Source organism: Canis lupus, chromosome 20 (assembly GCF_003254725.2).
Source record: "Canis lupus dingo isolate Sandy chromosome 20, ASM325472v2, whole genome shotgun sequence".
Lineage (NCBI taxonomy): Eukaryota > Metazoa > Chordata > Mammalia > Carnivora > Canidae > Canis > Canis lupus.
The window spans coordinates 56,400,551-56,428,538 of record NC_064262.1 but is presented as its reverse complement, the minus strand read 5'-3'; the positions used below and the strand labels follow the sequence as shown (position 1 = coordinate 56,428,538).

General features: G+C 57.7%; 1 protein-coding gene across 1 annotated transcript; it reads left to right on the top strand.

Moving 5' to 3' along the window:
• Positions 1–826: 826 nt before the first annotated feature.
• Positions 827–21,252, top strand: GNA15 (G protein subunit alpha 15). Its single transcript, XM_025456883.3, has 7 exons — positions 827–1,499; positions 8,180–8,364; positions 12,692–12,846; positions 13,453–13,581; positions 15,831–15,960; positions 17,247–17,400; positions 20,357–21,252. Exons 1-7 carry the CDS (start codon positions 1,355–1,357, stop codon positions 20,581–20,583), a joined length of 1,125 nt encoding a protein of 374 aa, XP_025312668.1. The 5' UTR covers positions 827–1,354; the 3' UTR covers positions 20,584–21,252.
• The last annotated feature ends 6,736 nt before the right edge of the window (positions 21,253–27,988 follow it).

The following is a 27,988-nucleotide window of genomic DNA, read 5'->3' as shown; positions in this document are numbered from 1 at the left end:
GAACCTCTCAAAGGGCAAAGATCTGCTGGACTGGAGGCCACCCAAGACCTCCCCTTTTGCTGTGAGTGTCCATCCAGGAAGCGGCCGTGTACTCACCTCCCGTGTCACGGTCCTACTTCTAGGGCCTGGGGGTACAGGGCGCAGGCTCAGGTGGCCCCGCAGGCTGTCGGGAGAGACCCTGAGCTCTCCCTGGGACCCCTGTGCCCAGGCTGCCTGCCCCCCTCCTCCTCTTGGTGCCTCACGTCATCTGGTCAGCGTGACCTTCTTGACCCCCTGTGTAACGCCCCCAACTCGAGCACCCCAGCACCTCCTACCTCCTGCTCTATTTTATTATTATTATTATTATTATTATTATTATTATTATTGGACTCAGAATGTATCACCATCCGACAGGCTTCACTATTTTTTAAAAACGTATTTATCTTGCGATTAAAGGTGCTTTAAACACTGAAAAAAAAAAACAAAACGTATTTATCTGTCCCTCTATCTAGAGTGTTGGGCGGGGAGGCCAGGGATTTTGTCGTTTTGCTCCCTCTCGTGCTAGAACCGGGTCTGGCACACAGTAGGCCCCCAGTAAACGTCTGCGGAGAAGGACGGCCGCTCCCAGGCGGCCTGGTCAGCGCCTAGAGCCCGGGCCTGCGGGCTCCCCAGCCCATCCTGCCCTTCCGCCAAACACTCATCTGGGGCCGCCCGGGCACGTCATTTCCTGGCTCTCGGCCTCAGTTTGCTCATCTGCAGCTGGGGGGTAAGAAGAACTCCCATACACGGGAGCCCCCCCATTCCCACGCCCCGCCCCCCAGCCTTCAGGGTTTTTTTGAGAAAGATCAAAGATTGGCATTCTGATCACCTCTCCTAACTGGTTCCGGGGAGGGGAAGAAGGGGTGGGCCTGGGGCCACCCTGGAGGCGGCGTCAGAGGCCGGGAGGATGGAGTCCACCCCTTCTCCAGAATGAGGAAGGAGGGCCCAGCGGGCGCTGCGGGGACGGGGACGGGGACGGACGCTGACTGTGGTCGGGGCCTTTCCTCGCCGGCAGCCCGCCCTCCCCGGGGGCACCCACCCTCAACCAGTTTGGCAGGGCCGGGCAGGTCTGCAGATGGGCGGGGAGCCCTGAGCCTCCACACCTTCTCAGGCTCCTCCTCTGCCCCCCACCCTCCTGAGCCGGGCACTCAGGCCTCGTAGAGCTGGGCCCCCGGTGCCCGAGGCTGGGACGTCAGGGGTCCCTGGGGTGACCCCCCAAGGAAAGCACCCCCCGGCCAGCCCCTGCGCGCCGGCGCCAGGAGCCCTCCCCAGGGCCGGCCGGGGTGCCCTCCCGGGGCCGGGGCCATGCCGCCTCGTGCCCGCTGAGGCCCCCACCATGGCCCGCTCGCTGACCCGGCGCTGCTGCCCCTGCTGCCTGACGGACGATGAGAAGGCGGCGGCCCGGATCGACCAGGAGATCAACAGGATCCTCCTGGAGCAGAAGAAGCGGGATCGCGGGGAGCTGAAACTGTTGCTGCTGGGTGAGTGGGGCGGGCAGGGCGGCGGGGCACCGGGGCCCGGGCCAGGACGGGGGTGGGGGTGCTCACCCCTGGCGGGGCCGGGAGAGCTGGAGACCCACTTCTGGGCGAGAAGACTAAGGCGCAGAGAGCCCCAGGTCTGGTCCCAAGGGGTGGCCCGCGGCCCGGGCCGACCAGCCGCCTCGCGGGGCATGTGCCAGCGGAGGTGGCCCCGGGGGCGGCAGGCCCAGCCCGCCCTACCGGCTCCGGCTCCGGGCTGCGGCTCCCGGGCCTCGCCGGGACTGTGGGTGCGGGGTGCCCTCCCGCCCTCTCCCCTGCCCGCCGCAAGGGCCCCGCCGCGGGGAGGGCTCGAGCCCGCTCGTCCCGGGGCAGGGCGTTGCCAGTGGGCTCGGGCCGACCGGCCAGTTGATTGACTGACTGACGGCTCCATTCATCCATTCATACCCACGATGTATTGGGTAACTCCTGGGGCCCAGCGGCCAAGGACACGGGCAGTGTCCGGGCCCCCGGGGACCACGTCGTGCCGCGATGCTCAGACGTTAGCCCATAAACCAAAGAGCAGATAAAATAATTTCCTGAAGCAAGAAAAGCAAGCAAGAGAAGAAAACAGGGCGGGAGGGAGGAGCGGCGGGGCCGGCAGACTGTGGGGCTCGAGGCCGTGGCCTCGGAAGCTGCAGGCCGCGTCCCGCACGTGTGTCCCCCCCCCGCCCCCCCCCATCCGCCGCCGCCTCACTCTGCGTGGGACGTGGGATGTCCTGAACCCCGGGCGGGGGTCACTGGGGAAGCGGCCCGGTGTCCCCGAGGTGCGTCTGCGGGCCCCGGGCCAGGAGGCCGGCCGTCTGTGTGGTGGCCTCGTTTTTCCTGGTTTGAGGGGGGCTGAGGACCCGGCAGGAGGCGGGGGGAGCCCGGAACCCCAGGGTCACGTCTGAGCCCTTCTGACTCGAGCCTTTTATGTAATTCAGGTTTATGTGATTTAGTTTTCCAAGGAAGCCAGCCCGGGGGGCCCAGGGGGGCCCAGGGGGGCCCAGACCCCGGCACGCGGCCTCTCACACCCCGACTCCTGCTGCTTCCCCACAGTCCTTCAGTGGCCACCTGGCTTCTCTGCTTTTCGGGGAGTATTTTGTTTTCCTTAGACGGTGGTGAAGTCATCAATGAAGGCTGTCAGAGCCGGGAAGGTTTTAATTAAGAATTTAATGACTTTAATAGGTGTGTCTGATTTCTTCAGACTCGTTAGGCTATTAGGTTAATAATACGTATGATATACGATGTTTTATTGGCTGCTTTTTAATAATACTGTTAATGAGGGCTAGTTGGGCTTTTTTTTTTTAAGATTTCTATTTATTTATTCATGAGAGACACACAGAGAGAGGCAGAGACACAGGCAGAGGGAGAAGCAGGCTCCATGCGGGGAGCCCGGGCCCCGGGGTCACGCCCTGAGCCGGAGGCAGATGGTCACCGCTGAGCCACCCAGGCGTCCCGGGTTATTTCTTCTTGAATGAGTTTTGGCTGTTGGTGCCTTTCAAAGAACGCGCCCATTTTTCGAAGCTGTCAGAGGGCTGGGCATGCAGTTGTACACCGCAGCCCCCGTGCCGTCATCTTTTTCAGGCCTGGAGCATTTGGAGTGGTGTCCCCCGCCCCCTGCACCCCTCATTCCATTCCGTCTGCTAGCTTTTTCCCCATCCATCAGGCTCAGGGGTTATCAATGTTGGCGATCTTCCCTTGCACACCTCAAGTACATATGTCCAAACCGCAGGGCCTTTGCACTTGCTGTTCTCCTGCTGGGAGCTGTCAGCGTCCCTCGAGACAGCATAGGCTCGTGTGTCGCCCCCTCGGAGGAGTCTTCCCGGCCTCGCTGGCTACGAGGGCAGCCAGTCCTCGTTCCTCCACTTGATGCCCTTGATCTTTCTTCAGTGCACTCACTCACCGACACCCTCTCAGATTTGTTTATTTGTTCTTCATTTTCTGTGTCTCCAGCTGCACAGCAAACAGCACAAAGGTGGGGACCGTGTCTCTCTCCCTGGTTGCTGGGTCCAGAGCATCGGCCCGGGAGTGCGGGGGCGTGACACAGAGCAGAGGCCCAGAGCAAACTTATACACCAACAAGGCAATGGATGAGCATCCTGTTTCGGGGGTGCCCTCCCCTGGAGCCGCTCCGCGTCCCCTGGCCCACCCACTCGGTCCCCTGCACCCCGGCCAGGCCCCCATCGGGAGCCCCCTTCTCCTGCTGTGGTGGGGGGGTTTGTCCACGGCCCCAAGCACTGACCGGCCCCGTGGACGGCGCCGTGGACTGTGGTCTTGACAGCCTCCCCCAGCCCCCCAGCCCTGAGGGCGGCCTCCACACCACTCTCCCCTCTCGAAAACAGGAATTGAATCCAAAAGTTATTTTTTCCTGGAGGTGGCTGATCTTTTTGAGGAAGCAGGGTCGGGCCGGCATCTGTCCCCAACAGGAAGCCCTTGGTGTGTTGGGGAGCGAGGAGCATCTGAGGGAAGCCGTTAAAGGAGCCAGCTCTGTCCACTAGCGCCCGTCCCCTGATGGGGACACCGTGGCCCAGTGAGGCGAGGCCATCGGCCCAGGGTCGCACGGCCAGGATCAGAACCCGGGATTCTGGCTCGAGAGTCCGTGTATTTGACCTCTGTGTGCGTGTGCCCCCAGAGAGGAAAGCCCCGGCTCCCCAAGGACAGATGGGGAAACTGAGATCCAGGGAGGGGATGGACCATGGGATTGGTCTGGGGTCGCCAGCCTGTCCGACCCCACAGCTGGCATGAAGCTGAGCCGCCTGCCCCCCCAGCCCCTCGGGCCAGCAACCTGTGCCCCCCGAGGCTGAGTTCTTGGAGTGTCCGAGGTGCCTGGGCTGCATCCTCCAGGGAAGGAGCCGCACGGGTGTCTCGTGATGCTCGGGGTTGGCACGGCCCCTCCTGGCATCTGTGAGGTTCCAGTTCCTCATCCATCCCCAGAAGGAAGCAGTCACTTCCCTTCTGGCCCCGGCCGGTGGGAAGAGCTCTCCCCGCAGCCCCCAGCCCCGGGGGGGCGGGTCACGTTCCCGCAGGGGACCCAGAGCCTGGGGCTGGAGACGGTCCACAGCCCTTGGTGGCCTCAGGCGGGGGGGGGGCGGGGTCCACCCTCAGACATCAGGTTGTGACCCATGCGTGAGGCACACAATCCATATTGTGGGGGTGACTGGGATTTATTTTTATTTTATTTATTTGAGAGAGAGAGAGAGAACACAAGTGGGGGGGGGAGGGAGAAGCAGACTCCCCCCTGAGCAGGGTGCCTGACGCGGGGCTCGATCCCAGGACCCCGGGATCATGATGCTCAACCCACTGAGTGACCCAGGCACCCCGGGACTGGGATTTTTTTTTACCCTTTCACGAAAAAGAAGAGAAGAAAATCAGGGGAACTGTTGCCCTGTGAGGCCTCTGACTGCCCTTCACACTCCCGGGGGAGCCCCGAGGCCCGGAGGTCAGAGGGTGCGGTCCCCGGGGCTGGCCTGAGTGCACCCCCACCCCCGGCAGCCCCCCGGCAGCTGCCCGGCTTCCGAGTGTCCGCAGACGGACGTTGTCTGATGCCCTGGTGACGCCCCACCGGCGGGGGGGGCTCCTGCTTCCCCGCTAGCTGTGTGCCCCTGGGAAAACCGCCTCACCTCTCTGGTCCTCGGTGTCTCCTGGTGAACCAGAGGGCATGTCTGTGCGGACTGACCGAGGACAGGCGCGGAGTATCGTGGCCCCGGGCCCGGCGGACGCCAAGAGTTAAGTCATGCTCGTCGGGATTACTGTTATGGGGAACTTTCTGGTGTCGTCCTTAACACCCACGAGTTCTGGCCTCAGGCAGAACGAGGTCTGAGTCCCAGCTCGGCCGCTTGCCAGCTGCACGGCCCACGGCGATCCCATCAGCCAGTCTGGGACTCAGTTTCCCCACATGAAGAGTGAGCCAGGAGCCGTCGGTCCGTCAGGTGAGGCTCTGGAAGACGGTGCGTGTTGGGCTCGGGGGAGCCCCGGGGGCCGGAGAGCTGTGCCTCGACACCTGATGTTCACGTGATCGCGGCGGGGACATTCGCTGGGCCGGAGGCGTCCCTCCCGTAACCTGAGACATTCCGCAATGTGGGGCACACGCGGCTTCACATTGCAGAGTTTCAGGCTGTGGACCCGTGGCGTGGGGCGTCCTGGAGCAACTTGTTATGTTGGAACGATTCTAGAAGGACAGGAAAGTGGCAAAGGTGGCCGCTGCTCCTGAACGGTCTCCCCTCGCGTTTGCATCTCGAGTAACGCACACGTTTGTCACCGCTGAGAGATGCACGCGGACACCGCTCGGGCCCCGGGTGGGGCTGGTTTACGCGGCCCTTTCTCTGCTCCGGATCCCACTCCGCGTCTCACGCGCACCTGACGCCGGGAGGTTTCTCCCCCTTCTCCACTCTTCCTCCGCCCCCCGCCCCGCCAGACGAGCAGGTGTCTATATTCACAATTGACACGGTGACACGGTGCGTAACGACAGCTACAACTTGCGCGCTCTGTAGTCCTATAGTTAACACACACATTCTCGTCGTTTCCCTGAACGGTTTGCAAGTACGTTGCAGACCTGACACCTTTTGCCCCTAAATACTTGGTGGGTTTGAGCCCACCACGAAGCGGGGCGCCCCAGGACGGAGCCGAGAGCAGGTGAGGAGTTCCTGGCTCGCACCCCTGACCCGCAGCCCGAACGCTCGCCCCGTTTCCCCCTAATGTCCCTCGGGGCTAGAGCTCGAGGTCTAGCGGACCTAACGAAGACCCGGTGTCCCCCCGGCCTGCCCTTGTTGCCCTCGGATGTGTAGGGCCAGGGAGCCCGGGGTGGGGGGTGATGCAAGACGGCACCTGCTCGTCTCCCCGCTGCCCACACTCCCCACCCTCCACCTCCCTCTGCCCCCTCTGCCCCGTTTCCTCTTTCTGGGCTCCAGCCAGGCCACCCCTTCCTTTGCTGCTGCTTCCCTGTTCCTCCTCCCAGCCCGCCAGCCTCTCCCTGGAAGGACCCCATGCCAGGGCCCCCAGGAGGAGCCCGGCAGCGCGGGGCGGGGAGGTGCTGGAGGAGCCAGGAGGGAAGACGGAGGCACCAGAGAGGGAGGCTGCGGGGCTCAGCCTCGGCTTTGGGCTTCCAGCCCCAAGGCCGGAACACCCAGTGTCGAAAATCCAGGTGTGACTGAGGCAAGTCCAGGGGCAGCTTCTGGGGCAGGGAGGGGGACCTGGGCAGGCCCGCAGCGCCCCGGGCTCAGGAGGGCCTCGTCTTGTACTTAGCCCCATAAATCGTGTCCACTGGTCCCCACTTGTGGAGTCGCCTCCCAGATTCTCTCGAATGGCCCTTTCTCTCCACCTGGGTCCAGCCCCCACTGAGCTAGACCTCCACCCCGGCCCTCGTGCTCCGGCCCACGCGCACCACAGTCTGTCTTCACTACAGCAGCTACCCGAGGACACCTATGAGGACGCGGGGCAGGTGTTCCACTCCCCCCCTCCCACTCTCCAGGGCTCCTTCCTCTCGGGAATAAAAGTCCAAGTCCTCTCCGCGCTCCCCGAGGCCCTACGCACCTGCCCCGTCCCCTCCCTGTCCTCCCTGTCCTCCCTCTCTCTCCCTCACCCACTCTGCTCCAGCCATACAGGCCTCCTCGCTGCTCCTCCAACACGCCAGGCCTGCTTCTGCCCCAGGACCCTTGCACGGGCTGTGCCCTCTGCATGATGTGCCCTTCCTCCAACCTTCCCAGCCTTTGGATCTCAACTCCACAAGTCACCTCCACGGAGAAGCCGCCCCTGACATTCAGCTAAACACTATTTATCCTATCGTCTCTCCTTTGTAAAAGTTTCTCTACTTGAAAGTATTAGAGCAAATAATAATAACAGCAGTTCTAACTACAGTCAATGCTACTACTCCTGACGAGAGCGCGAGCGCTGCAGGCATGCTGTAACTCTTCCTGTACAAGCAGATAGTAAATATTTTCAGCCCTGGGGCCCAGATGGTCTCTGTCTGGCTGCTCGACTCTGCTGTTGTGGTGAGGAAACAGCCGTAGACAATTCGTACACATGTGGAGGTGACTGTGTGCCAATAAAACTTTATTTATAGACACCGAAATATGAATTTTGTATCATTTCAACATGTGACAAAATAGTTTTTTTTTATTCCTTTCAATCGTTTGAAAATGTGAAAACCACAACCATAAAAAGTGTTAGAGACGCGGGGTGACTGGGTGGCTCAGTGGTTGAGCATCTGCCTTTGGCTCAGGGTGTGACCCCGGGGTCCCAGGATCAAGTCTCGCATCGGGCTCCCCCCAGGGAGCCTGCTTCTTCCTCTGCCTGTGTCTCTGCCTCTCTCTGTGTCTCATGAATAAATAAATAAAATGTAAAAAACCACCAGTCTTAGAGACATAAAAGCCATCCTACAAACTGTAAACTTGCTGGCCGTGCAGGAACAGGTGACCAGCTGGATGGCCCCTTGGGCCATGGTTTGCTGACCCCTCCTGGGAGCACCTGACAGTGAACTCCTTTACCATCAGGTAGAGCCAGCGGGCAGGGTCTGTTGCGAACCACATCTTACAGCTGGGGAAACTGAGGCCCAGAAGGTGAAGGCACTCGCCCAGGGTTGCAGAGTGCGGCCCTGGCCGAGCCAGGGTTTGAGCCCTGGGGGTTGGGGGGGGACCCCGGGGCTGAGCTGGTGGTGTGCCTCTCCAGGGCCTGGCGAGAGCGGCAAGAGCACGTTCATCAAGCAGATGCGGATCATCCACGGGGCGGGCTACTCGGAGGAGGACCGCAAAGGCTTCCGGCCCCTCGTCTACCAGAACATCTTCGTCTCCATGCGGGCCATGATCGAGGCCATGGAGCGGCTGCAGATCCCCTTCAGCAGGCCTGAGAGCAGCGTGAGCATCCTGGGGCCTCCCCTCCTGGGCTCCAAGCTGGGTGGGGCCTTGGGCTTCAGGGTGGGACGTGTCCCTTCGGACCCCAAACCCCGGCTGTGTCCACTAGGGCCCCCAGGGGCAGGATGTGCGTCCTCAGACCCCAAAGTCCAGCACTTGCCCCCTCAGATCCTCCCAGGTCAGGACCATGTCCCCTCAGACCCTGCAGGCAGCACCTGGGGCCGGGCCGTATTTGGGGTCCCCAGGGCTTGTTTGTACAGCCCAGGAGTTTCCTGGGGGTGTTCTGTGCGTCCAGGCAGCTTGGTGTCCCTCCATGTGTCCCCGTGGACCTGTGGGCTCCGTCACCTCTCCCTGGGCCCCAGCTCCCGGGGGGGAGTCTTGAGCCACCCCGTTTGGCTGTGGAAACATCCACACTGCCGACTCTGACACAGTCCTGCCCTGGGGTGGGGGGGCAGCCATGCGGCGGCCGGCACATCACCTTCCAGGGAAGTTTACTCGGGAACGCTCTGGCCATCTGCCTCTGTAACCGTCTCGGTGGCCGGTCCGGTGGCCTGTGCAACGCGCTCATCCTGCGTAACTACGACATCATGCCCTGCCGGCGGCCCCCGAGTCCCCTCCGCCAGCCCCACTCTGCTCTCCGCGGCTGTGGGTTTGCCTTTTCTCGATGTCGCGTGGAAGCGGGACCGTCCGTGCCTCGCTTATTTGTTACCACGACGTCTGCGGGGCCACGCGCGCCGTTACCGAGCAGAATCCCGTCCTCTTCCACGACTTGTGCTCGCGCCATCCGTCCGGCGACGCGCAGGGCCGCGGGCCGCCAGGACCTCTCCAAGATCCTCATCTCTGGCCTGCGGGTCAGACCCCCAGAAGCACTCGCTGGACCCCAGGGCAGACGGGTTTCAGGGTTTTGGAGGAAGCTCCGGGCTGTTTCCCACGGCCGCCGGGGCGCAGGCGTTCCAGTTTGTCCACACCGCTCGTCTTTTCTTTGGGTTTTATAATAGCCGTTGTGACAGGCGTCAGCTAACATCACCTTTCTCAGATCAGGAGGCTTCTGAGTTTGAATCTGGGCCGGTCCCGGGCTTCAGGAGATCCTCACGGGGCTTGTGGTGAGAACGCGATAAATTAAAGGAGCCGAAAGCTCTTGGCAGGGGCCTGATGGGGGTAGGGGGCGGTGAGCATCAGTGGATGGGATGACTTTAACCCCCAGGAAACCCCTCCGGCTGGGGGCCGTCATTCCCACCTCCCAGACGAGAAGCAAGAGGAGAGGGGACACTTAGCTTGATATTCACAGTCCCCAAGTGGAAGACTCAAGATAAGCACCTGCTGGCCCTGTCACCACCTTCCGTTACACCGCCTTTCCTTACAAAGTAACGTAGTTTTTTTGTTTTTTTGTTTTTTTTTTGTTGGGACATAACACGCGAGCCAAAGAAGCCAGGCGGCGGGCTCGGTGAATCATCACAGAGCAAACACGTGGGTAACCACTGCCTGGAGACAAGAAGCAGAACATGAGGCCCCTTCCCGAAATCACTACCACCCTCCGGCCCAGGCCTAACCACTAGCCCATCTCCCATCAGCACGTTGCCTAGTTTTTGAACTTCCCCTACATGGAATGACACGGAATTTTCTGCCACGTGTGGCCTGTGGCACTGCATGGTTGATCTGTGGCCCTTCCGTGTTTGGAGGCGAAGTGGCGGTTCGTTCGTCTCCGCCATGAGCCGTTTGTGAAAGCCTTTGCATTTCCGTTGGGTGTTCGCGTAGAGGTGGATGCGGATCATAAAGTGGATTAGGTTAGGGGGAGATGGGATCCCTGGGTGGCTCAGCGGTTTTGCGCCTGCCTTTGGCCCAGGGCGCGATCCTGGAGTCCCGGGATCAAGTCCCGCGTCAGGCTCCCGGCATGGAGCCTGCTTCTCCCTCTGCCTGTGTCTCTGCCGCTCTCTCTCTCTATCATAAATAAATAAAAATAAATCTTAAAAAAAAAGATTAGGGGGAGACACCAAACTGTCTCCGAGCAGTTGTACCAGTCCACGCTCCCGCCAGCAGCGCACACGCACGCGCGAAGACTTCCACCTGCCGCACGTCCTCACCTGCACATGGCGCCGTCACCTTGGTGTAGCCGTTCTGGAGGGTTCTTGGTAGTGTTTTTACTGTGGTTGTGATTCGCACCGCCCTGATTAATGGGGAGGTTGCACACCTTTCCATATGTTTGTTGGGAACTCGGATGTTCCATTTGGCGAGGTGACTGTTCACATCTTCTGCCCATTTTTGTTTTTGGTTTTGGCCTTTGCCCATCAAAAAAGAAGTACTTCCCTTTTTGTTTCTTCTTCTTCTTACAGATCTGTGGCATAATAAATTTTATTTATTTATTCATTCATGAGAGACACAGAGAGAGAGGGGCAGAGACACAGGCAGAGGGAGAAGCAGGCTCCATGCAAGGAGCCTGACATGGGACTCGATCCCAGGTCTTCAGGATCATGCCCTAGGCTGAAGGCAGCACTAAACCGCTGAGCCACCGGGGCTGCCCAAGAGATGGTTTTCCACCTCAAAGTCATGATGAAACTCTCTGCTGCCATCTTTTATTTATTTATTTATTTATTAAGATTTTATTTACCTATTCCTGAGAGACACAGAGAGAGGCAGAGACACAGGCAGAGGGAGAAGCAGGCCCCACGCAGGGAGCCTGATGTGGGACTTGATCCCAGGACCCCGGGGTCACACCCTGAGCCGAAGGCAGACGCTCAACCACTAAGCCCCTCAGGTGCCCCCATCGCTGTCTTTTATTGTTTCGTATTTAGACTTACATTCCACCCGGAATTGATTTTTGTGTACGGTGTGAGGCAGGGATTATGTTTCTCTTTCCTTCCCCACCCGCATCCTGTGGGCAGATATTCAGTTGTACCAGCGCCACTTACGCTTTTCTCACAGTATCAAGGTCTCGTCTTGGTGATAAATCGGGTGTTCAAATGTGCCTGGATCCGCTAATCCTCCCTGTTCTGTTCCATTGACCAATTTATCCGTCTTTGAGTGAATATCGCTTCATGGTGATGAGTGTAGCTTCCTGGTATCTAGGCTTCGAGCCTGCCAGTGGAAATCCTGCCACTTTATTCTTCTCCAGAATTGTCTTGGCTACTCTGGGCCCTTGTGCATTTCTACATAGTTTAGAATTATCTTGTCAGTGTTTACACACACACACACACACCTTCACACCTTTCTGGGGTTTTGGTAGAATTGCGTGGAATCTGTGGATTGCTTTGGGCAGAATGGGCAGCGGAAAAAGATGCTCTTTCAATCCATGAACATGGCATAGCCCTCCAATTATTTAGATCCTTAAAATCTTTCCTTAGTGATGTTTTCTACATTTCAGTGTAGAGAGCTTTCACGTCTGTTGCTGGATTTATCCCTAGGTATTTTTCTTTTATCCCTAGGTATTTGATATATTTTGGTGCTACCATAAATGGGATTTAAATTTTTAAAAATTTGCATGGTCAGTGGTGAATATATGGCCACCCGTTTGATTTTTATTTATGGATCTTGCATGCGGGGACCTTGCTAAGTTATATGTTCTTCTGATAGCTCATCTCTAGACGATTTTGGATCTTCTACATGTAGTCGTGTTACCTGTGAATAACAGTGTAATGTATTCGTTTCCAAACCTGACACCTTTCGTTCCCTCTCCCTGTTGTATGGCACCGGGGAGGACCTCAATGCAGCGTGAATTAGAGCTCTGGGACATCTTCGTCACACTCCCAGCCTCGGAGGGACACACAAGTCCACATAAGCACACATGCATGTGCCCAGATGTGCGCACGCACATACACGCACAGATTCACAGGCGTATGCAAGCCCACCTGCACACATACCCGCATGCACGCACACAGCGGTGCACACACGTGCCTGTGCACAGGCCAACCCAGGAGTCTGAGCAGCAGTGAGGTGTTCCTGCTGGAAAGAAAGGAGGACAGAGGAGCAGAGGTTGCTGCGAGGAAGAGGACACAGGAGGGGCCACTGGGTGGGCGGCTGAAGCCGCACGTGCCTCTACCTCCCCGAGAGACCCGGCCACCTGGGTCATGGCACTAAGTCTCTAATGGGGACACCTGCGGCGACCTGCCCCGTATGCATCAAAGAACCAGAACTGTCGTCCCTGCACATGTGTCCTCTGCTGCCCTTCTGCCCTCCATCTGTGGACAATCACGTCGGTGAAGGAAGGAGCAGAGCAGAGGGCGGGAGCAGGAAGGGCAGCGGGCGGCGGGCGCGGAGACAGGCGGCGGCTCGCAGGGCTGTGCGCAGGGTGCCCACTCCACAGGCTGCCCTGACTCACCCGTCCGTCCCTCCCCAGCACCACGCCAGTCTGGTCATGAGCCAGGACCCCTATAAGGTGACCACTTTCGAGAAGCGCTATGCCGTGGCCATGCAGTGGCTGTGGAGGGACGCCGGCATCCGGGCCTGCTACGAGCGCCGCCGGGAGTTCCACCTGCTTGACTCGGCCGTGTAGTGAGTCTGGGGTCCGCGGGCAGCGGGTGCGGGGTGCGGGGCACAGCGGAGACGCCCCCAGGGATGAACTCCCAGGAGGATGGTGCCCAGGCTGGTTGGCTGCCACGGTGGGACACGCTGTGGGGTGGGCTGGCTGTAGATGGTCTTGCTCCAGGGTGATGATGTCATTCCTGCGGGGACGCAGCTCTTGGGGCGACGCTATTCCAACAGTGACATCATTCCGGGGGTGATGCTGGTCGTCATCACACAGTGACGCCGTCCTGAGTACGATGCTGCGCATCTAGGCTGATTTGGCAGCTGGGAGCCTACTCCCAGGCCATCACTTTTCTTGGGACAGCACCACCCCTGGGGTGACAGCTCCCTGAAGGTGACACCCCTCCCCAGCGACACTGTCCTTGAGGTCACACTGCTCCGAGGGTGAAACCGCTTCTCCTCGATGCTCCCACAGCCTCAGGGTGATGTTTCCGGGCCACCTGCAGACCCACAGATCCTGGGCCCTCCCCGGGAGCTCCCTTCCCCAAGCAGGCACCTCATTGGGCTTTGGGGTGGGGTCTGAGAAACAAACTAAGGCTGTAAGACCGGGCCTCAGGGCTCCTCACTCCACAGCTACCTGTCCCACCTGGAGCGTATCACCGAGGAGGGCTATGTGCCCACAGCACAGGACGTGCTCCGGAGCCGCATGCCTACCACTGGCATCAATGAGTACTGCTTCTCCGTGCAGAAGACCAACCTGCGGTGAGCTCACAGCCTGGGGGGCAGGGCGGGGGGGAAGCTTCCTATAGGAGGGGCAAAGGCCCTGAGGCCCTGAAGGGTGAGTAGGAGTTTCCTAGTCACAGTCCTCAAGGGGCTTCCAGGCCACAGGGGGCAGAGCTAGATCTAGGCACCTTCAGTCCCCTCGAAGGGGGGCAATCAGAGCTCCAGGGGTGCAGGTCTATAGAGAGGACATCGATATTAGGGCATTGAAGGATGAGTAGACGTTCACTAGGAGGACTCTCGAAGGGCTGCTGGGCAGGAGACAGAGACTGTGTGGTCAGTGATAGTCCAGAGGGATGGGCTCAGGGCTGGGGAAGCTCAGAGGGTGACCCCCTTGAGGGCGTGAGGCTGGGGGTCAGGAGACTCAGGAGGAGGCAAGAGTCACGATCCAGGCAGGAAGGGTAGGGGCCATGGCAGTGGTCATGGGGATGGTGCAAAAATCGTTTTGGTGTAGAATGGGCAAGACTAGATGCGTGTAAGGATCTGAGAATCAAGGGGACGGGGTACACGTTGGGCCACAGTGGCGGCGGCAGCGTGGAGGTATTTGATTAGACAATGAAGTCGTTTGGGGCACTGCAGTCTTTGGGGTCCGGGGCATCTCAGAGGTAGCTGGACACACAGAGGCCTGAGCTGGAAGGCAGAGGTGTGAGTGGCCAGCGCAGTGAGGGGTCGTCCATGCAGAATTAGGGCCAGCGTCAAAGGCTAAGGCGAGGTCGGGAAGAGTTCACTGAGAGCAGTGACTTCTGGGGTTGGTGATGAGAGGGTCATCGGTGACCTCCGCGAGCTCTGTGTCTGTGAGCTGATGGCAGGGAGCTGTGGAGGGTGCAGGGTGCAACACGGGTGTGTTCACTTCACCCTACTGTGTCCCATGCTTCACTGGATTGACCCCCCAAACATGCTCCTCTGGCCTTTTCCTGATGAGGATGGTTCATAATTTTCTGTTTGCCATCAGTCTCCCCTGATGGAGAGCCCCCCAAGGCTAGGGGGTGAGTTTGATTCTCCTGCTTTCCCAGTGATGATCAGCTCAAGATCAGAGGGGAAGTTGGTGAATGTGAGAGGATGACTGGGTAGACGGAAGGATGAACAAATGGATGGAGGGATGGGTGTATGTATGGAGGGTGTGTGGACGGGCCGGTGAATGGATGGATGCATGGGGGGGTAGGTGGGTGGGTAGATGGATGGACAGAGAGATGGGTGGATGGGTGAGTAGATGGGCAGGTAGATGGATGGGTGGGTGGATGGACGGATGGATACATGTGTGATGAATGGATAGGTGGGTGGGTGGTGGATGGAAGGGTGGATGGGCAGATAGATGGATGAATTGATCAAAGTTTAGGAATGAAGGTAGAGGTTGGAGAAGCTCACAGGAAAGGCTGGGCTAAGGCACTGATTTTCAGGTGGGAGCCTTGAGTGTGTTCTTAGGCCTAATCCAGGGAGCGAGGGCTCAGAGGAAGCTGGGACTAGGAGAAGGGAGGCTGGCAAGGAGCCTCCCCACATCTGTCTCAGTCTCCAGAGCCCCGCTGTCAGCTACTGCCCACCCCGTTCTGCTCTGGGGTTTCAGGGAGTCTGAAGAGGCACCAGCGGGGTGGGGCTCAGGGATCGGGAGCCACAGGGCACCAGCCTTGGTTTCCCATCCGTACAAAGGGGCAAGTCTCTTCTTGCTCTGGGGCTCCTGGCATTTCCTGTCAGGCTGCCTGGGTAGCAGTCCCATCCCCGGGGAGATGATGCAAGCCTTGTTATCACTGACCCACATTTCTTAGAGAGAACAGGAAGACGTGAGGGCTCGGGCTTTTGTTGCGGTGTGTGGTGGAGGCTGGGCCCTCGCCCTGGGCCACACACAGAGGGGATGGTGTCGGCTGGTCAGAACAATGCGCATGTTGCCGCAGGTGGGGAAACTGAGTTCTGGACATGTTCTGCAGTTTGCCCCAGGTCACTGGGCCAGAACCAGGCAGGCCCCAGGTGTGTCTGACCTGCTGTCCTCCGCGGGGTGCAAATCAGGCAGCCCAGTCCAGAGGCTTGCCAAGGTCTCCCCTCCCGTGCCTCAGTTTCTTCATGGGCCGAACAGTAACACCTGCCTCAAGGGGTGAAATGCGGTAACACAGCAGAGGCATTGGCCCAGAGGCTGGCATTGATTATATATTGATCTCGACATGCCCCAGAGTGCCCGGGGTCTGGGGTGCCATGGCCAGGGGCCCTGGCTAGGTCTGACGGGGTGATTCCCGAATTGGCAGGATCGTGGACGTCGGGGGCCAGAAGTCAGAACGCAAGAAGTGGATCCACTGCTTCGAGAACGTGATTGCCCTCATCTACCTGGCCTCGCTGAGTGAATACGACCAGTGTCTGGAGGAGAATAACCAGGAGGTGAGGGCCACCGCGGGGACAGGGGCGCCGCCTCCTCCTGGCCTGGGCCGCGGCTGAGCAGGGAACCCACTGCCACTGTTGAGCGGGCCCGTGTGTGTCTGGCGTGGCTTTCAGCTCCACTCTCACCCTTCCGTGGCCAGAGCACTGAGTCCCCAGACCCAGATCCACGAGCAGTGTGTGGCCAGGACCCTGGACTCTCTCTCTAAGGGACACTCAAGCCCCCAAGACAGGGCCCCCAGGAAGCACAGTGCAGCTGGCCCGGGAAAATGGGTCATGCCCCGGGGACAGTGGCCTGCTTTTATTCGGAAAGGCCGCACATCGCTCTTTTGTGAACTCTTCTCCCGATTAAGACCCAGATCACTTCAGGCCTTTGCACTTTTAGGGTGTGAAGCTTTACACGCACAGTCTGAGGGTCCAGGGGTCAGATGCTATGATTTTGACTTTCAGACCAAATGAAACAATGAGTTTGAGGTCATGCCGCCACAGATGTTGCTCGAATGCAGCCGCATGCGATGTCCTAGTTTGCTGGGGGCTGTCGTGATAAAGGACGACAGCCTGGGGGCAGGAGCCACAGAGACACCCCCTCTCCCAGCGCTGGAGGCCACGCGCCCCGGATCAGCCAGGCTCCTTCCTCCCGAGTCGTGAGGGAGACTCTGTCCCCAGCTCCCCTTGCTTCGGGGCCCCTTGGCCTGTACACTCGTCGCTCCATCTCTGCCTCTGTGGTCACCTGGCCTTACCCCCGTGTATCTGTGTCCAAATGTCCCCTCTTTTTTTTTTTTTAAAGATTTTATTTATTCATGAGAGACACACACAGAAAGAGAGGCAGAAACACAGGCAGAGGGAGAAGCAGGCTCCATGTAGGGAGCCCGACGTGGGACTCGATCCTGGGTCTCCAGGATCACGCCCTGGGCCAAAGGCGGCGCTACACTGCTGGGCCACCCAGAGATTCCCACCAAATGTCCCCTCTTTGGAAGGGACCCCTGGCAGTGGAGGTGGCAATCTATCTAGCATGACCTCTTCTTACCTCTTTACATCTTCAAAGACCCTATCTCCAGATAAGGTTCCATTCTGAAGTTCCAGAGGGACATGAATTTGTGGGGGGCACTAGTCAAACCAGTACAGGCTGCGCCAAAGCACGGGCGCACCCCCTCTGACCCGGCTGGGAATCGGGGGCCCCGAGCCCCTGGACGTTAGGCTGACAGCCCAATGTGGAGACGTGGGGGAGGGCTCCTGTCTGGGCCAAGCTGGCTGTTGGATCAATGACCTGCCCGTTCCCCTCGACCTAGAACCGAATGAAGGAGAGCCTGGCCCTATTTGGCACCATCCTGGAACTGCCCTGGTTCAAAAGCACGTCTGTCATCCTCTTCCTCAACAAAACTGACATCCTGGAGGAGAAGATCCCCACTTCCCACCTGGCTACCTACTTCCCCAGTTTCCAGGGTGAGTGGTTCTAGAACTTTCTGTAGCCTTCACCTCCCAAAAGCACCTCCCAAGAGAGATGCTGGCCTGGACCCTAGCCCAGCCAGAGCCAGTGGAGTTTCAGATGGGATGGGACAGACCCGAGTTCCAGACCCAAGCTGCGAGTCTCCGTGTCCCCCTCTGCAGCGTGGGGGGAAGGTACAGGCGCCATCATTCCCGATGCCGTGGCTGCGAGCAGGGGGCCCTGGACAGGCAGGTGTAGATCTGTTGCATGTGGGTCCGCTGTAGGGTTCATTGTCATCAGCCACACTTGGAAGGCGTCAACAGCTATTTCCAGAATCTTCCTAGATTTTTGAGACTTCTTTTTCGACTCTTTCGCAGTCACCTTATCTATATCTAAGATAGCAGATTAGAAAGGAAACCAGTGCCTGACCTTTGGACAAGTCCTTCCAAGGCACGCAGCTCTGTTTTCCTAGACACGGTGACCTCCTTTCATGCAGTGGGTTGTAGCAATAGGTTTGCATCGTGTCTGGGCAGGTGCACAGTGGCAGGAGCAGGTTTGGGAGCGAGCCCTCAGCACCAGCAGCCCGAGGGGCACAGGGCCTGGCCGTCTGGACAGCAGGACACGGGGTCAAGATGGAGAGGGGAGGTGGGGGTCTGGTGGGTCCCAGGAAGGGGTGTACTGGCTCGCACTTCCCTGGAGGGCCACTGGGAGGGGCTGGTGCACGTATCCCAGCTGAGCGACACACTGCCCCTGACGCTTGGGCTTGAGGCCTCCATTCGACTTTGCTCACGTTTTTGTGGGGCAGGAACTTGGGAAGGGTGGAGGCGGGTAAGTTCATGTTCCATGTGTGTGGCATCAGCTAAGGTGGCCGGATGGAGATGCACCTCCAAGGTGGCTTCTTCCACTGTGGGTCTGATCCCTCTGCACCTCTCTCCCTCTCCCTCCCGCCTCCCCCTCCTCCCTCTCTCCTGCTCCTCACTCCCTCCTACTCTCCCCCTGCACCCCTCCCTGGCTCCATCTGGTGTCTCCTAATCCACGGCCCCTTCACGAGGCTTGGGCTTCCTCACCTCATGGCTGTTTTGGGGTAGCCAGACTTCACCCCTGGGATGGGGGGAGCCTCAGAAGTTGCGGGTGGTTACAGATGCCTCACTCTACTGGTCAGGCAGGTTGCTCAGGGCAGCTCAGTCAGGAGGAGGCAAGCAGACTCCCCTCTTCATGGCCAAATGCCTCCCAACTACAGCGAGGGGGTGATGGCAGCCCTCCTGGAGACAGCTGACTTTATTTCCTGGGGCCATAAACAAGGGGGCAGAAAACAAGCAAAGGGTGTTCCCCTCAATTAAGGAAGCCAGAAATCCGAAATCAAGATGTTGGCAGGATTGGTCCTTCTGGAGGCTCTGACTCCTAGCATCTCCCCTAGCCTCTGGTTGGGGTCCCTTGGCTTATAGATACATCTCTCCGACCTGCCTCAGTTGTCACATGGCCTTCTGTGTGTGTGTTTGTGTCTTTCCTCTTCTTATAAGGACTCCAGTCGTTGGCTACCGGGCCCACCCGAGTCCAGTATGACCTCAATTCAAGCCAACTAATTACATCTGCAAAGACCCTATTTCCAAATAAGGTCATACTCTGAGGTTCTGGGTGGACATAAATTTGGGGGGGAGCTATTCACTCCCATACACAACAACCACGGTAGCTTGGTGACATCACCATGAGCATGACCCTTGGCCCTGTCAGGTCTCAGAGCCCATGTGAAGCCATCTCAGCCAATCTGATCCAGAAGACTTGGGGGCCTGGGAGACAGATGTGAACTTGTTCCATCATGGGGGACAGCCCTGACTCCCTCCCCAGCTGAGCAGCCTTGGGGATGGGGGCATGGCCTGGAGATTTGGGGATGGGGATAAAGTGGGCAGTTTTGAGGGACTGTTTTCCTTCACATCAAAGGGCCTTCGTGACTCATCTTTTTCTCCCAGCCACAGGCTAGAGTACTCTGCCAACTTCTGGCTCTTGGTCCTTTCCTCTTCTATACTAAATAATATCTGTGATTATAACGACAGCTCACGCATCTAACACCGTTGGAGGCACCCTAGTGTATGGACTAGTCTAATCCTCACTAAAAAGTCCTGTGGAGTAGAATTCTTTTTTCTCACCACTATAGATGGGGAAACCGAGGCACGGGGAGGTGCAATCACTTGTCAAAGGCCACACTGCCAGTGAGTGGCAGAGGCAGGCTTCAAACCCAGGCTGCCTGGATCAGGAGCCACCACCAGCCTTACCTACTGAGTACCCTGCCTTTCTGGAAGAATGATAATAACATTCTGATTATTGAGCCCAGAGCCCTCTACATGATTGCACCGAGTCCTCACAACTCTGGGAGGCTTGGGGCTGTCAGGATCCCCTTTTTGCAAATGAGCAAACTGAGGCTCATGGCAGTTACATGGACATCATAAGGCAACCCCGCCAGTAGCAGCAGAGTCGGGTCTTGGGCTCCAGAGACAGACAGAGGGACGGAGATACCGACACAGAAATAGAGACTGAGCGTGTCCACTGCCTCACCAGGGTGGCCATCCCTCCCCTTCCCTTGGCCTCAGTTTACCCATCTGCACCTCTCAGCGAGATCTTTCTCTGCAGCTCCAAGTCCCCATCCCGTCAGTTGGAAGCCCAGCCAAGAGAGTTTCTTTCTTTGACGTAGTTCTGCCCAAAGTCTCAGAGCCAAGTCTTATTGGTCCAGTCCAGGTCACGTGACCAGCAGAGCTCTTTCTTGAGGCTCCCATTGGCTGGACCTGGCGGTCACGTGGCCCTCTAGGAAGGCCCAAGATGGCGCCCCCGGCACCGCGGTGCGTGATCCCTGCGGCCGCTGCAGCCCCGGGGGTGGCCACGTCTGGAGCAGGGGCTCCAAGGCCCCTCCTGGCCCAGGAGGGAGAGTCTCCGCCTGCCCCACGGGCCGCGTGCCCTGACCGTCCCCCCCTGTCCCCCCAGGCCCGAGGCAGGACGCGGAGGCAGCCAAGAGGTTCATCCTGGACATGTACACGGGCATGTACGCCAGCTGCGTGGACGGTGCTGACGGGGGCAGGAAGGGCCCGCGCTCCCGGCGCCTCTTCAGCCACTACACGTGCGCCACGGACACGCAGAACATCCGCAAGGTCTTCAAGGACGTGCGGGACTCGGTCCTGGCCCGCTACCTGGACGAGATCAACCTGCTGTGACCCAGGCCGCGCTGCCCCCGGGGCTCAGACCCGCTTGTGGCAGTGGGACCTGCGGGCGGACGGGCCCGGGGAGCCCCGCCGCCCCTTGCGCTCAGCCACACGTCCAGGCGGCGGAAGGGCCGAGGGAGTCGGGGCTTGGAGGCCGGACGCCGCCCCCTCCGTAGTGCGCGCCCCGGGACAGCCCCTGGGCTCGCCCTCCCTTGACCCCGTTGACCTCCTCAGAAGGGGAGCACCAGGGCCACTGCGGACGGCGGGGTGGAGGGGTGAGGAGAGGGGAGGGGACTCGGCCCGCCCTGGGCAGTGCTGGGTGCTCTCCGGGGCAGAGGCCGTGACCTCCCCCCATCCCACCCCGCGGTCGGGGTGCGCCGCCCCGGGGCGGGGGGCGTGGTCCTGCAGCCCGAGGGACCGGACTCTGGCGCCCCCTAGCGGGCCGGAGGCGCCACCGCCAGCCTGAGGTCGGGGAAGCCCGGGCGGGAAGAGAGACCTGCAAAACCCTGCGTGTTCTCACCTGTTTACAGACGAGGGAAACTGAGGCCCACAGGCATTTCCCCCGCTTCCCAGGCTGGGGGCCGGGCGCACTGCATCTTACAACCCTTCTGTATTTATTCCCTCCCCGTCTGTGGGGCCCCTTGCAGAACATTAAAGACATGACGGTCTGGAGCCCTGTGATCTGAGGGGCGTCCCGTGTCTCACTGCGCAGCCTCTTCTCAGGTCACCGGTCCCAGGTCGCTGTAGCAGAACAGAGAAGGAGGGGGGACATTCGTGTTGTCCGCTCACCTGTGCAGGGCGTGTCCTCAGAGCCGTGTGAGGCCCATGCTATTCACCCCAAATTCCAGGAGCCACCCCTCACCGGGGGTGAAGGTGGAGCTGCAGATGGCGATGGCTCCACGGCCCTCAAGCCAGCCCGCCTCGGTCTTCAGGTGAGGGAACAGGTGCAGGGGAACGCAGGCGTGTGACCGCGGCCCCGGCTGCGGGAGGGCAGAGCCAAGACACTGATCCCTTCAACACTTTTTGTTTTATTTTACTTTTAAAAATATACGCTTTATTTTCCAGAATGGTCCTATTTACAGAAAAATTGTGACGCTAGTACAGAGTTGCCGTATGAAACCGTACCCAGTTTCCCTACTATTAACATCTTCCATTAAGATAGTCCTTTTTTTTTCTTTTTTTGTGGATAATTGATGGACGAAGACTGACATGTTCCGTGATGAACGGAAGTCTGTTCTTTATCCAGATTTCCTCTATTTTTCCCTAGTGGCCTTTTCCTGTCCAGGACATCAGTCAGGACACCACAGGACATTAGGCCGTCATGTCACCTTAGGTGCTGCTGGGCTGTGGCAGTTTCTCAGACTTTCCTCACATTTGGAATTTTAAAGAATTTACTGGCTTCTCCCCCCCCCCCCCCAGCAATTCATGAATTGGGGAGCATCCAATCTAGTGGATAGATAGAAGCTCCTGACTTCCCTTGTTTTTTTGATGATCCTGACAGTTTTTTTTTAAGATTTTATTTATTTATTCATGAGAGACACAGACAGAGAGGCAGACACAGGCAGAGGGAGAAGTAGGCTCCTTGCAAGCACCGGATGCAGGACTCAATCCCAGGACTGGGATCACGACCTGAGCCTAAGGCAGGCGCTCAACGGCTGAGCCCCCCAGGTGTCCCCGATGATCCCGGCAGTTTGAAGCAGTCGGGCAGGGATTGCATTCATTTCCCCCAGCTGCTAAAACAAAGTACCACACACCGGGTGACTCTGTCTCAGTTCTGGGGGGTGGGAGTCAAGGTGTGGCAGGGCATGCTCCCTCTGGAGGCTCCAGCGCAGGGTCCTTCCTGCCTCTCGAGCTTCGGGGGCTCCGGGTGCCCCTCGGCCCCATCTCCACATGACCCCTTCTTATGTGTGTCTGTGTCTGTGTCCACATTCCCCTCCCTTATGGGGGCACCAGTCATACTGCATGGGGACCCACCCTAATGGCCTCATCTTTGCTTGATCACATCTGCGAACACCCTGTTTCCAAAGAAGATCACATTCGCACAGACCAGGGGTGAGGACTTTCCCATCCATATCTCCTTACAGGTGTTTTGTGGAAAGTCCCTTGGTGAGGTTTGCCTAGGGTGTTCCTCATGCTTAGGCTCCAGTTACAGGTTTTAGGGCAGAGGGCCACAGAGGCAAAGGGCCATTTCCACCTCATCATATCAAGAGCACACACAGTCAACCTGCCACCACTGTGGGCCTCGGTCACCTGCTAAAGAGTCACCCAACTCTTTTGAAAACTATTTTTTTAAAGATTTATTTATTTATTTATTTATTTATTTATTTATTTATTTATTTATTTATTTATGATAGACATAGAGAGAGAGGCAGAGACACAGGAGGAGGGAGAAGCAGGCTCCACACCGGGAGCCCGACGTGGGACTCGATCCCAGGACTCCAGGATCGCGCTCTGGGCCAAAGGCAGGTGCTAAACCGCCAAGCCACCCAGGATCCCCTGAAAACTATTTAAAGATTTTATTTATTCATGAGAGATACAGAGAGAGAAGCAGAGACACAGGCAGAGGGAGAAGTAGGCTCCCTGCGGGGAGCCTGATTCAGGACTTGATCCCAGGACCCGGGGATCATGACCTGAGCCACCCAGGCACCCCTATAAACTGTTTTTTTAATAGTAATTTCAGATTTACAGAAAAGCTGCGGAAGTAAGTGCAGAGTTTCTAGACAGCGGCCGGCCGGCTTGCCCGATGTCACATCTCAGGTGACTGCTACAGGCCAGGTTAGCGAAGCCAGGAGTTGGGTGTCCGCTATGCCCGTATGAACTAGCCGGGAGACTTCGTTCCACATTGTCCAGTGTTCCCTTAATGCCCTCTTTCTGCTCCAGAGCCCCTCTGGAAAGGAACCCCACCACCTGTCCCCGTGTGGGTGGACCCTGAGGACACTGGGCTCAGGGAGGAGACCCAAACCCAGAAGGACACCTCCCACAGGACCCCACTCCCAGGAGGTCCCCAGAGGAGGCCCATCCACAGAGATAGGAGGTGGCGGGAGCCAGGGGTGGGGTAGGGGGCGGGGGGTCAGTGCTTCCTGGGGACGGGGTCTCCATGTGGGGAGATGGAAGGTTCTGGAGACGGTGGCGGGGTGGGGGGCTGTGTGTGGCGGGGTGAGTATGCACCACGCCCTGAGCTGTGCACTTAGAGACGGTTAAGATGGTGAATATTATGCTCTATGATTTTACCACAATTAAAAATAATTTTTAAAAGCTTAGCATGATAAAAAAACCAAACAAAAACCCTCTCCCCCTCCAATTATTGGTTACCTAGACATAGAGGCCGTGCCGGAGAGACAGGGTACAGGCCTGCTCCTCTGCTCCGTGCCTCTGGTTTCGCAGTTTTCGGAACAATGACTCAGTTCCCCATCATCCGCAAAAGAGAACCAAACACTCATTACTTTCGTGTCTCCGAGAACTAGTGGATGTTAAGAAATACTCGTCGACGTGTTTCTGTAGCAGGCGTTACTCTCTTGTTGTGCCCACGTGGCCGGGCCTCTGCAGGCAGGCTCCTCAGGCCTCCTGACACGCCCCACCGGCCTCAGGACTTCAGGGCCTGGCACAGACAGAGGGACGCTGTGGGCTCCTCCGGCCCGCTCCCAGCCCCGGACCCCGACGCCGTCATTCCTCCCAGGAGCCCTGCTGCTTTTGTGACATTTAGGGACCACAGTCCGACCACAGAGTTAGGAAAGAAGTTGCAAAACGACTACAGTGAACTCCCGTGTACCTTCATCTAGGTCAGAGGTCAACAAACTACCTGCGCTAAGCCCGTGTTTTGCAAAGGAAGTTTTCTGGGCTCGCCACCAATCATGTACATATTGGCCCAGGCAGCTCCCGCTGAAACAGCAGAGTTGAGTAATTGTCACAGAGACTGGCCCGCAGAGCTGAAAATATTTACCATTTGGCCCTTTGCAGAAAAGATCTAGATTCCAGAGCTGGATCTGCCCATGGCTGACCTTTTGCTTTGTATCTGCCTATAAACATAATCTAGAAGTACATAATATATATCATAGAAAATATTCTTCCCCCTTTTCTTAATTTTTCTAAATATTTTGAGAGTGACTTGGAGACATCATGAACCTTTATTCTAAAACAGCATGCGTTTCCTAGAAATAAACACCTTCTGGTAGCAACATAAGCAACAGACGATGGTCAAATTCAGGAAAGCTAACATTGGTAGAATAATATATTTTAAAGATTTTATTTATTCTTGAGAGACACAGAGAGAGAAGCAGAGACACAGGCTGAGGGAGAAGCAGGCTCCCTGTGGGGGGCCTGATGCGAGACTCGATCCCAGGACCCAGGGGTCACGCCCTGAGCTGAAGGCAGACACTCAACTGCTGAGCCCTCCTGGTGCCCCCCCCCCGTCTGTCCAATTTTAAGGTCACTCAGTATTGCTGCTCACCCTGCCCCAGGCTTGGCCAACAGCTGCCCCGTCAGGCTGGCCCCTGTCCTTCTCGGGGCCCTTCCTTACTTTTTGGCACATCAGATGTTCCCGGCCCATCAGACACTCTCCGTGCCTCATTCCTGGATCAGCCGTTTCTCCCACGAGCCCTGAAGGTGGGATTTAGGAGCCGAGATCTGGGTGTTAGATAGATGCACTTGTGGCTCCTGGCTTGTCTCAGCAGACGGAGTTACAAATAGGTTTTTGTTTAAATCATGGGCCCAAGGACACCTGGGTTGCTCATCAGTTGAGCATCTGCCTTCGGCTCAGGTCCTGGGATCAAGTCCAGCATCAGGCTCCCCACAGGGAGCCTGCCTCTCCCTCTGCCTGTGTCTCTGCCTCTCTGTGTATCTCTCATAAACAAACAACAAACAAACAAACAAACAAATAATCATGGGTCCACCCTGACACTTTCCATCCTATTCCATCCCCATGGGGTTGAGGGGTATGTCCTCCCATTCCATATTGACATCGTATTTCCTCCCCGGTGAAGACCTGGCTCTTAGTAACATCAGTACACTTGCTACTTTGCTCAGTCCCGTAACACACATGAGACTTTCAGAATCACTACACCTCCTCCACTCCTGAAAACAAATCTACTAAACAGGTTCACATTTTTTTTTTTTTGGTAGTTCCTTTTGTCTTTAGAACAAGTGCATGTCCAAAAGTTGCATGGGCTCGTTTTCCTCTATTTCTCAGGTGGTTATGATTTCCATCTGAAATACAGTCTGGTTCATCCTTTTTCAGTTCACGATCCATTCTCAAGCTTTCTGCTCCGCGCACTTGTTGATTTAATTTTATTGCAGAATAGAAATCATAGAGTTTAAAAACTACACAAACAGAAATGTTCAGAGGTTGTCATCCCCTCCTGCCTCCTTCCATTCCAACTCTACCCACCCCCCGGAGGGAACCAATCTCACTGGTTCCTGGTTTATTTTGCAAAAACAAAATATTTTGCAAAAACAAAATATTTTGCAAAAACAAGCATCTATGTGTATGTTTTATTCCTCCTTCCTTGTTTTGCAGAAAGTAGCCTACTATCTATACACTTTTGTATTTTTTCCCCACTTAAGCAATACAACCTGGAGGTGGCTCCAGTCCACTCTTGCTCATGGCCATGTGGCACTCCATGCTACGATGCTCCTGGCATGGCTCCTCCCCTGTGTGCAGACATTTGGGCTGCTTCTGATATTTTGCGTTTACAAACAACAATGAATAACCTTTTGCATTCATACTTGCACACGGTCAGAGCTGTGTCTTTGGGCAGGTTTCCAGAAGGGAGATTGCTCTTTTGTAGCATGGGGATAATCGTGAGATTAAATGAAGTATAATGAACATAGGGCCTTCCACCAGGCAGCAGGTAATTCATGGCAGGAGGTCATTGTTGGATGGCTGGGCCTTGCTAGTCCAACCTGTGCTCTCATTACATTTACTTTAGTCCTGAATTTGCTCTCTGAGCCTAGAGTCAGGGATGCAACTGGACTGGGGATTAGGCAGGGGTTGGGCTCAACTAGAATTGGGGCTCAGCTTGGGGTCAGGGTCCAGTCCAGGGCCAGGTCTCAGCCAGGGTCAAGGTCAGGGTTGTGGCCAACCTATAATCACATACTCAGCCGAGGTCAAGGTTCAGCAAGGATCAGGGATCAGTCTAGCATCAGGGCCAGGATTAGGGCTCAGTCTGGGATCAGAATTTAGCTTGGGATCAGGGCTAAGCCTGGGATCAGGGCTCAGTCCAGGGTCAGGGCTCAACCTGGGATCAGAGCCAAGATCAGAGCTCAGTCTAGGATCAGAGCTCAGTCTGGGATCAGAGCTCAGTCTGGGATCAGGGCTCAGTCTGGGATCAGAGCTCAGTCTGAGATCAGGGCTCAGTCCAGGATCAGAGCTCAGTTTGGGATCAGGGCTCAGTCCAGGATCAGGGCTCAGTCTGGGATCAGGGCTCAGTCCAGGATTGGAGCTCAGCCTAGGATCGGAGCTCAGTCTGGGATTGGGGCTCAGTCTAGGATCAGAGTTCAGTCTGGGATCAGGGCTCAGTCTAGGATCAGGGCTCAGTCTGGGATCAAGGCTCAGTCCAGGAGCAGGGCTCATTCTAGGATCAGAACTCAGTCTGGGATCAGGGCTCAGCCTGGGGTCAGAGCCAAGATCAGAGCTCAGCTTGGGATCAGGGCTCAGTCTGGACTCAAGTACCATTTTAGGGTCCAGGCTCAGCCTCAGGACACACAGTGTGTCCTCTGTGAATGTGTCTAAGTGGGATGGTTGCTGACCGAAGCTCAGTTCTCAGCTGTGGAGGATGGTCCCTGAGGAAGACCGGGCTGCTCGGCCCCTGCCTGTCACACCCCCACTGCCTGGGCAGCACTTGTTCCCAGAACTTGCTGTTGGGGCTGCTTGTGCTCGGTCACCTCCAGGGACAAGAGGCTACAGCCTCCGCCGGCAGCACCTCTATCTGTGGCTCCCTGTGACCACGCGGCTCCCAGGGCTGAACGGTGAACAAAGGGAGGGGTGCTGCCTGGTGGCCCCCGTCTCCCGACTGGCCCGGCCCTTACAGGGCTGCTGGATCCCTTCAGGGGAACCCGTGCCTCCTGCAGCCAGACTCCCCAGGACGGGCTCTACTCACACCCCTCCCCCACCTGCACCCCAGGCTGTGTAGACCTGAGTGGGCCAGGATGGGCATGGGGGGGTGAGTTCCCACTTTTCCCATGAGCCCCTCTCCCTCCAGGGGTGAGAGGCTGCCTCGGGGGCCGTCCGGGAGGCTCCTGGCAGGGCCAGCTCGGGGGCAGGTTGGGCAACCCCAGGAAGGGGACCTGCATGGGTCCTCGAGTGGGTGTTGCCCTCCCACTGGAGGCAGCCGGACCCCGTCTCCGGGCCTCAACCTCCCCTTCTGTGCACGGGCGTGCTGCAGGTGCGCCGTGGGAATAAGATGGGTTGCATCTACGCCTT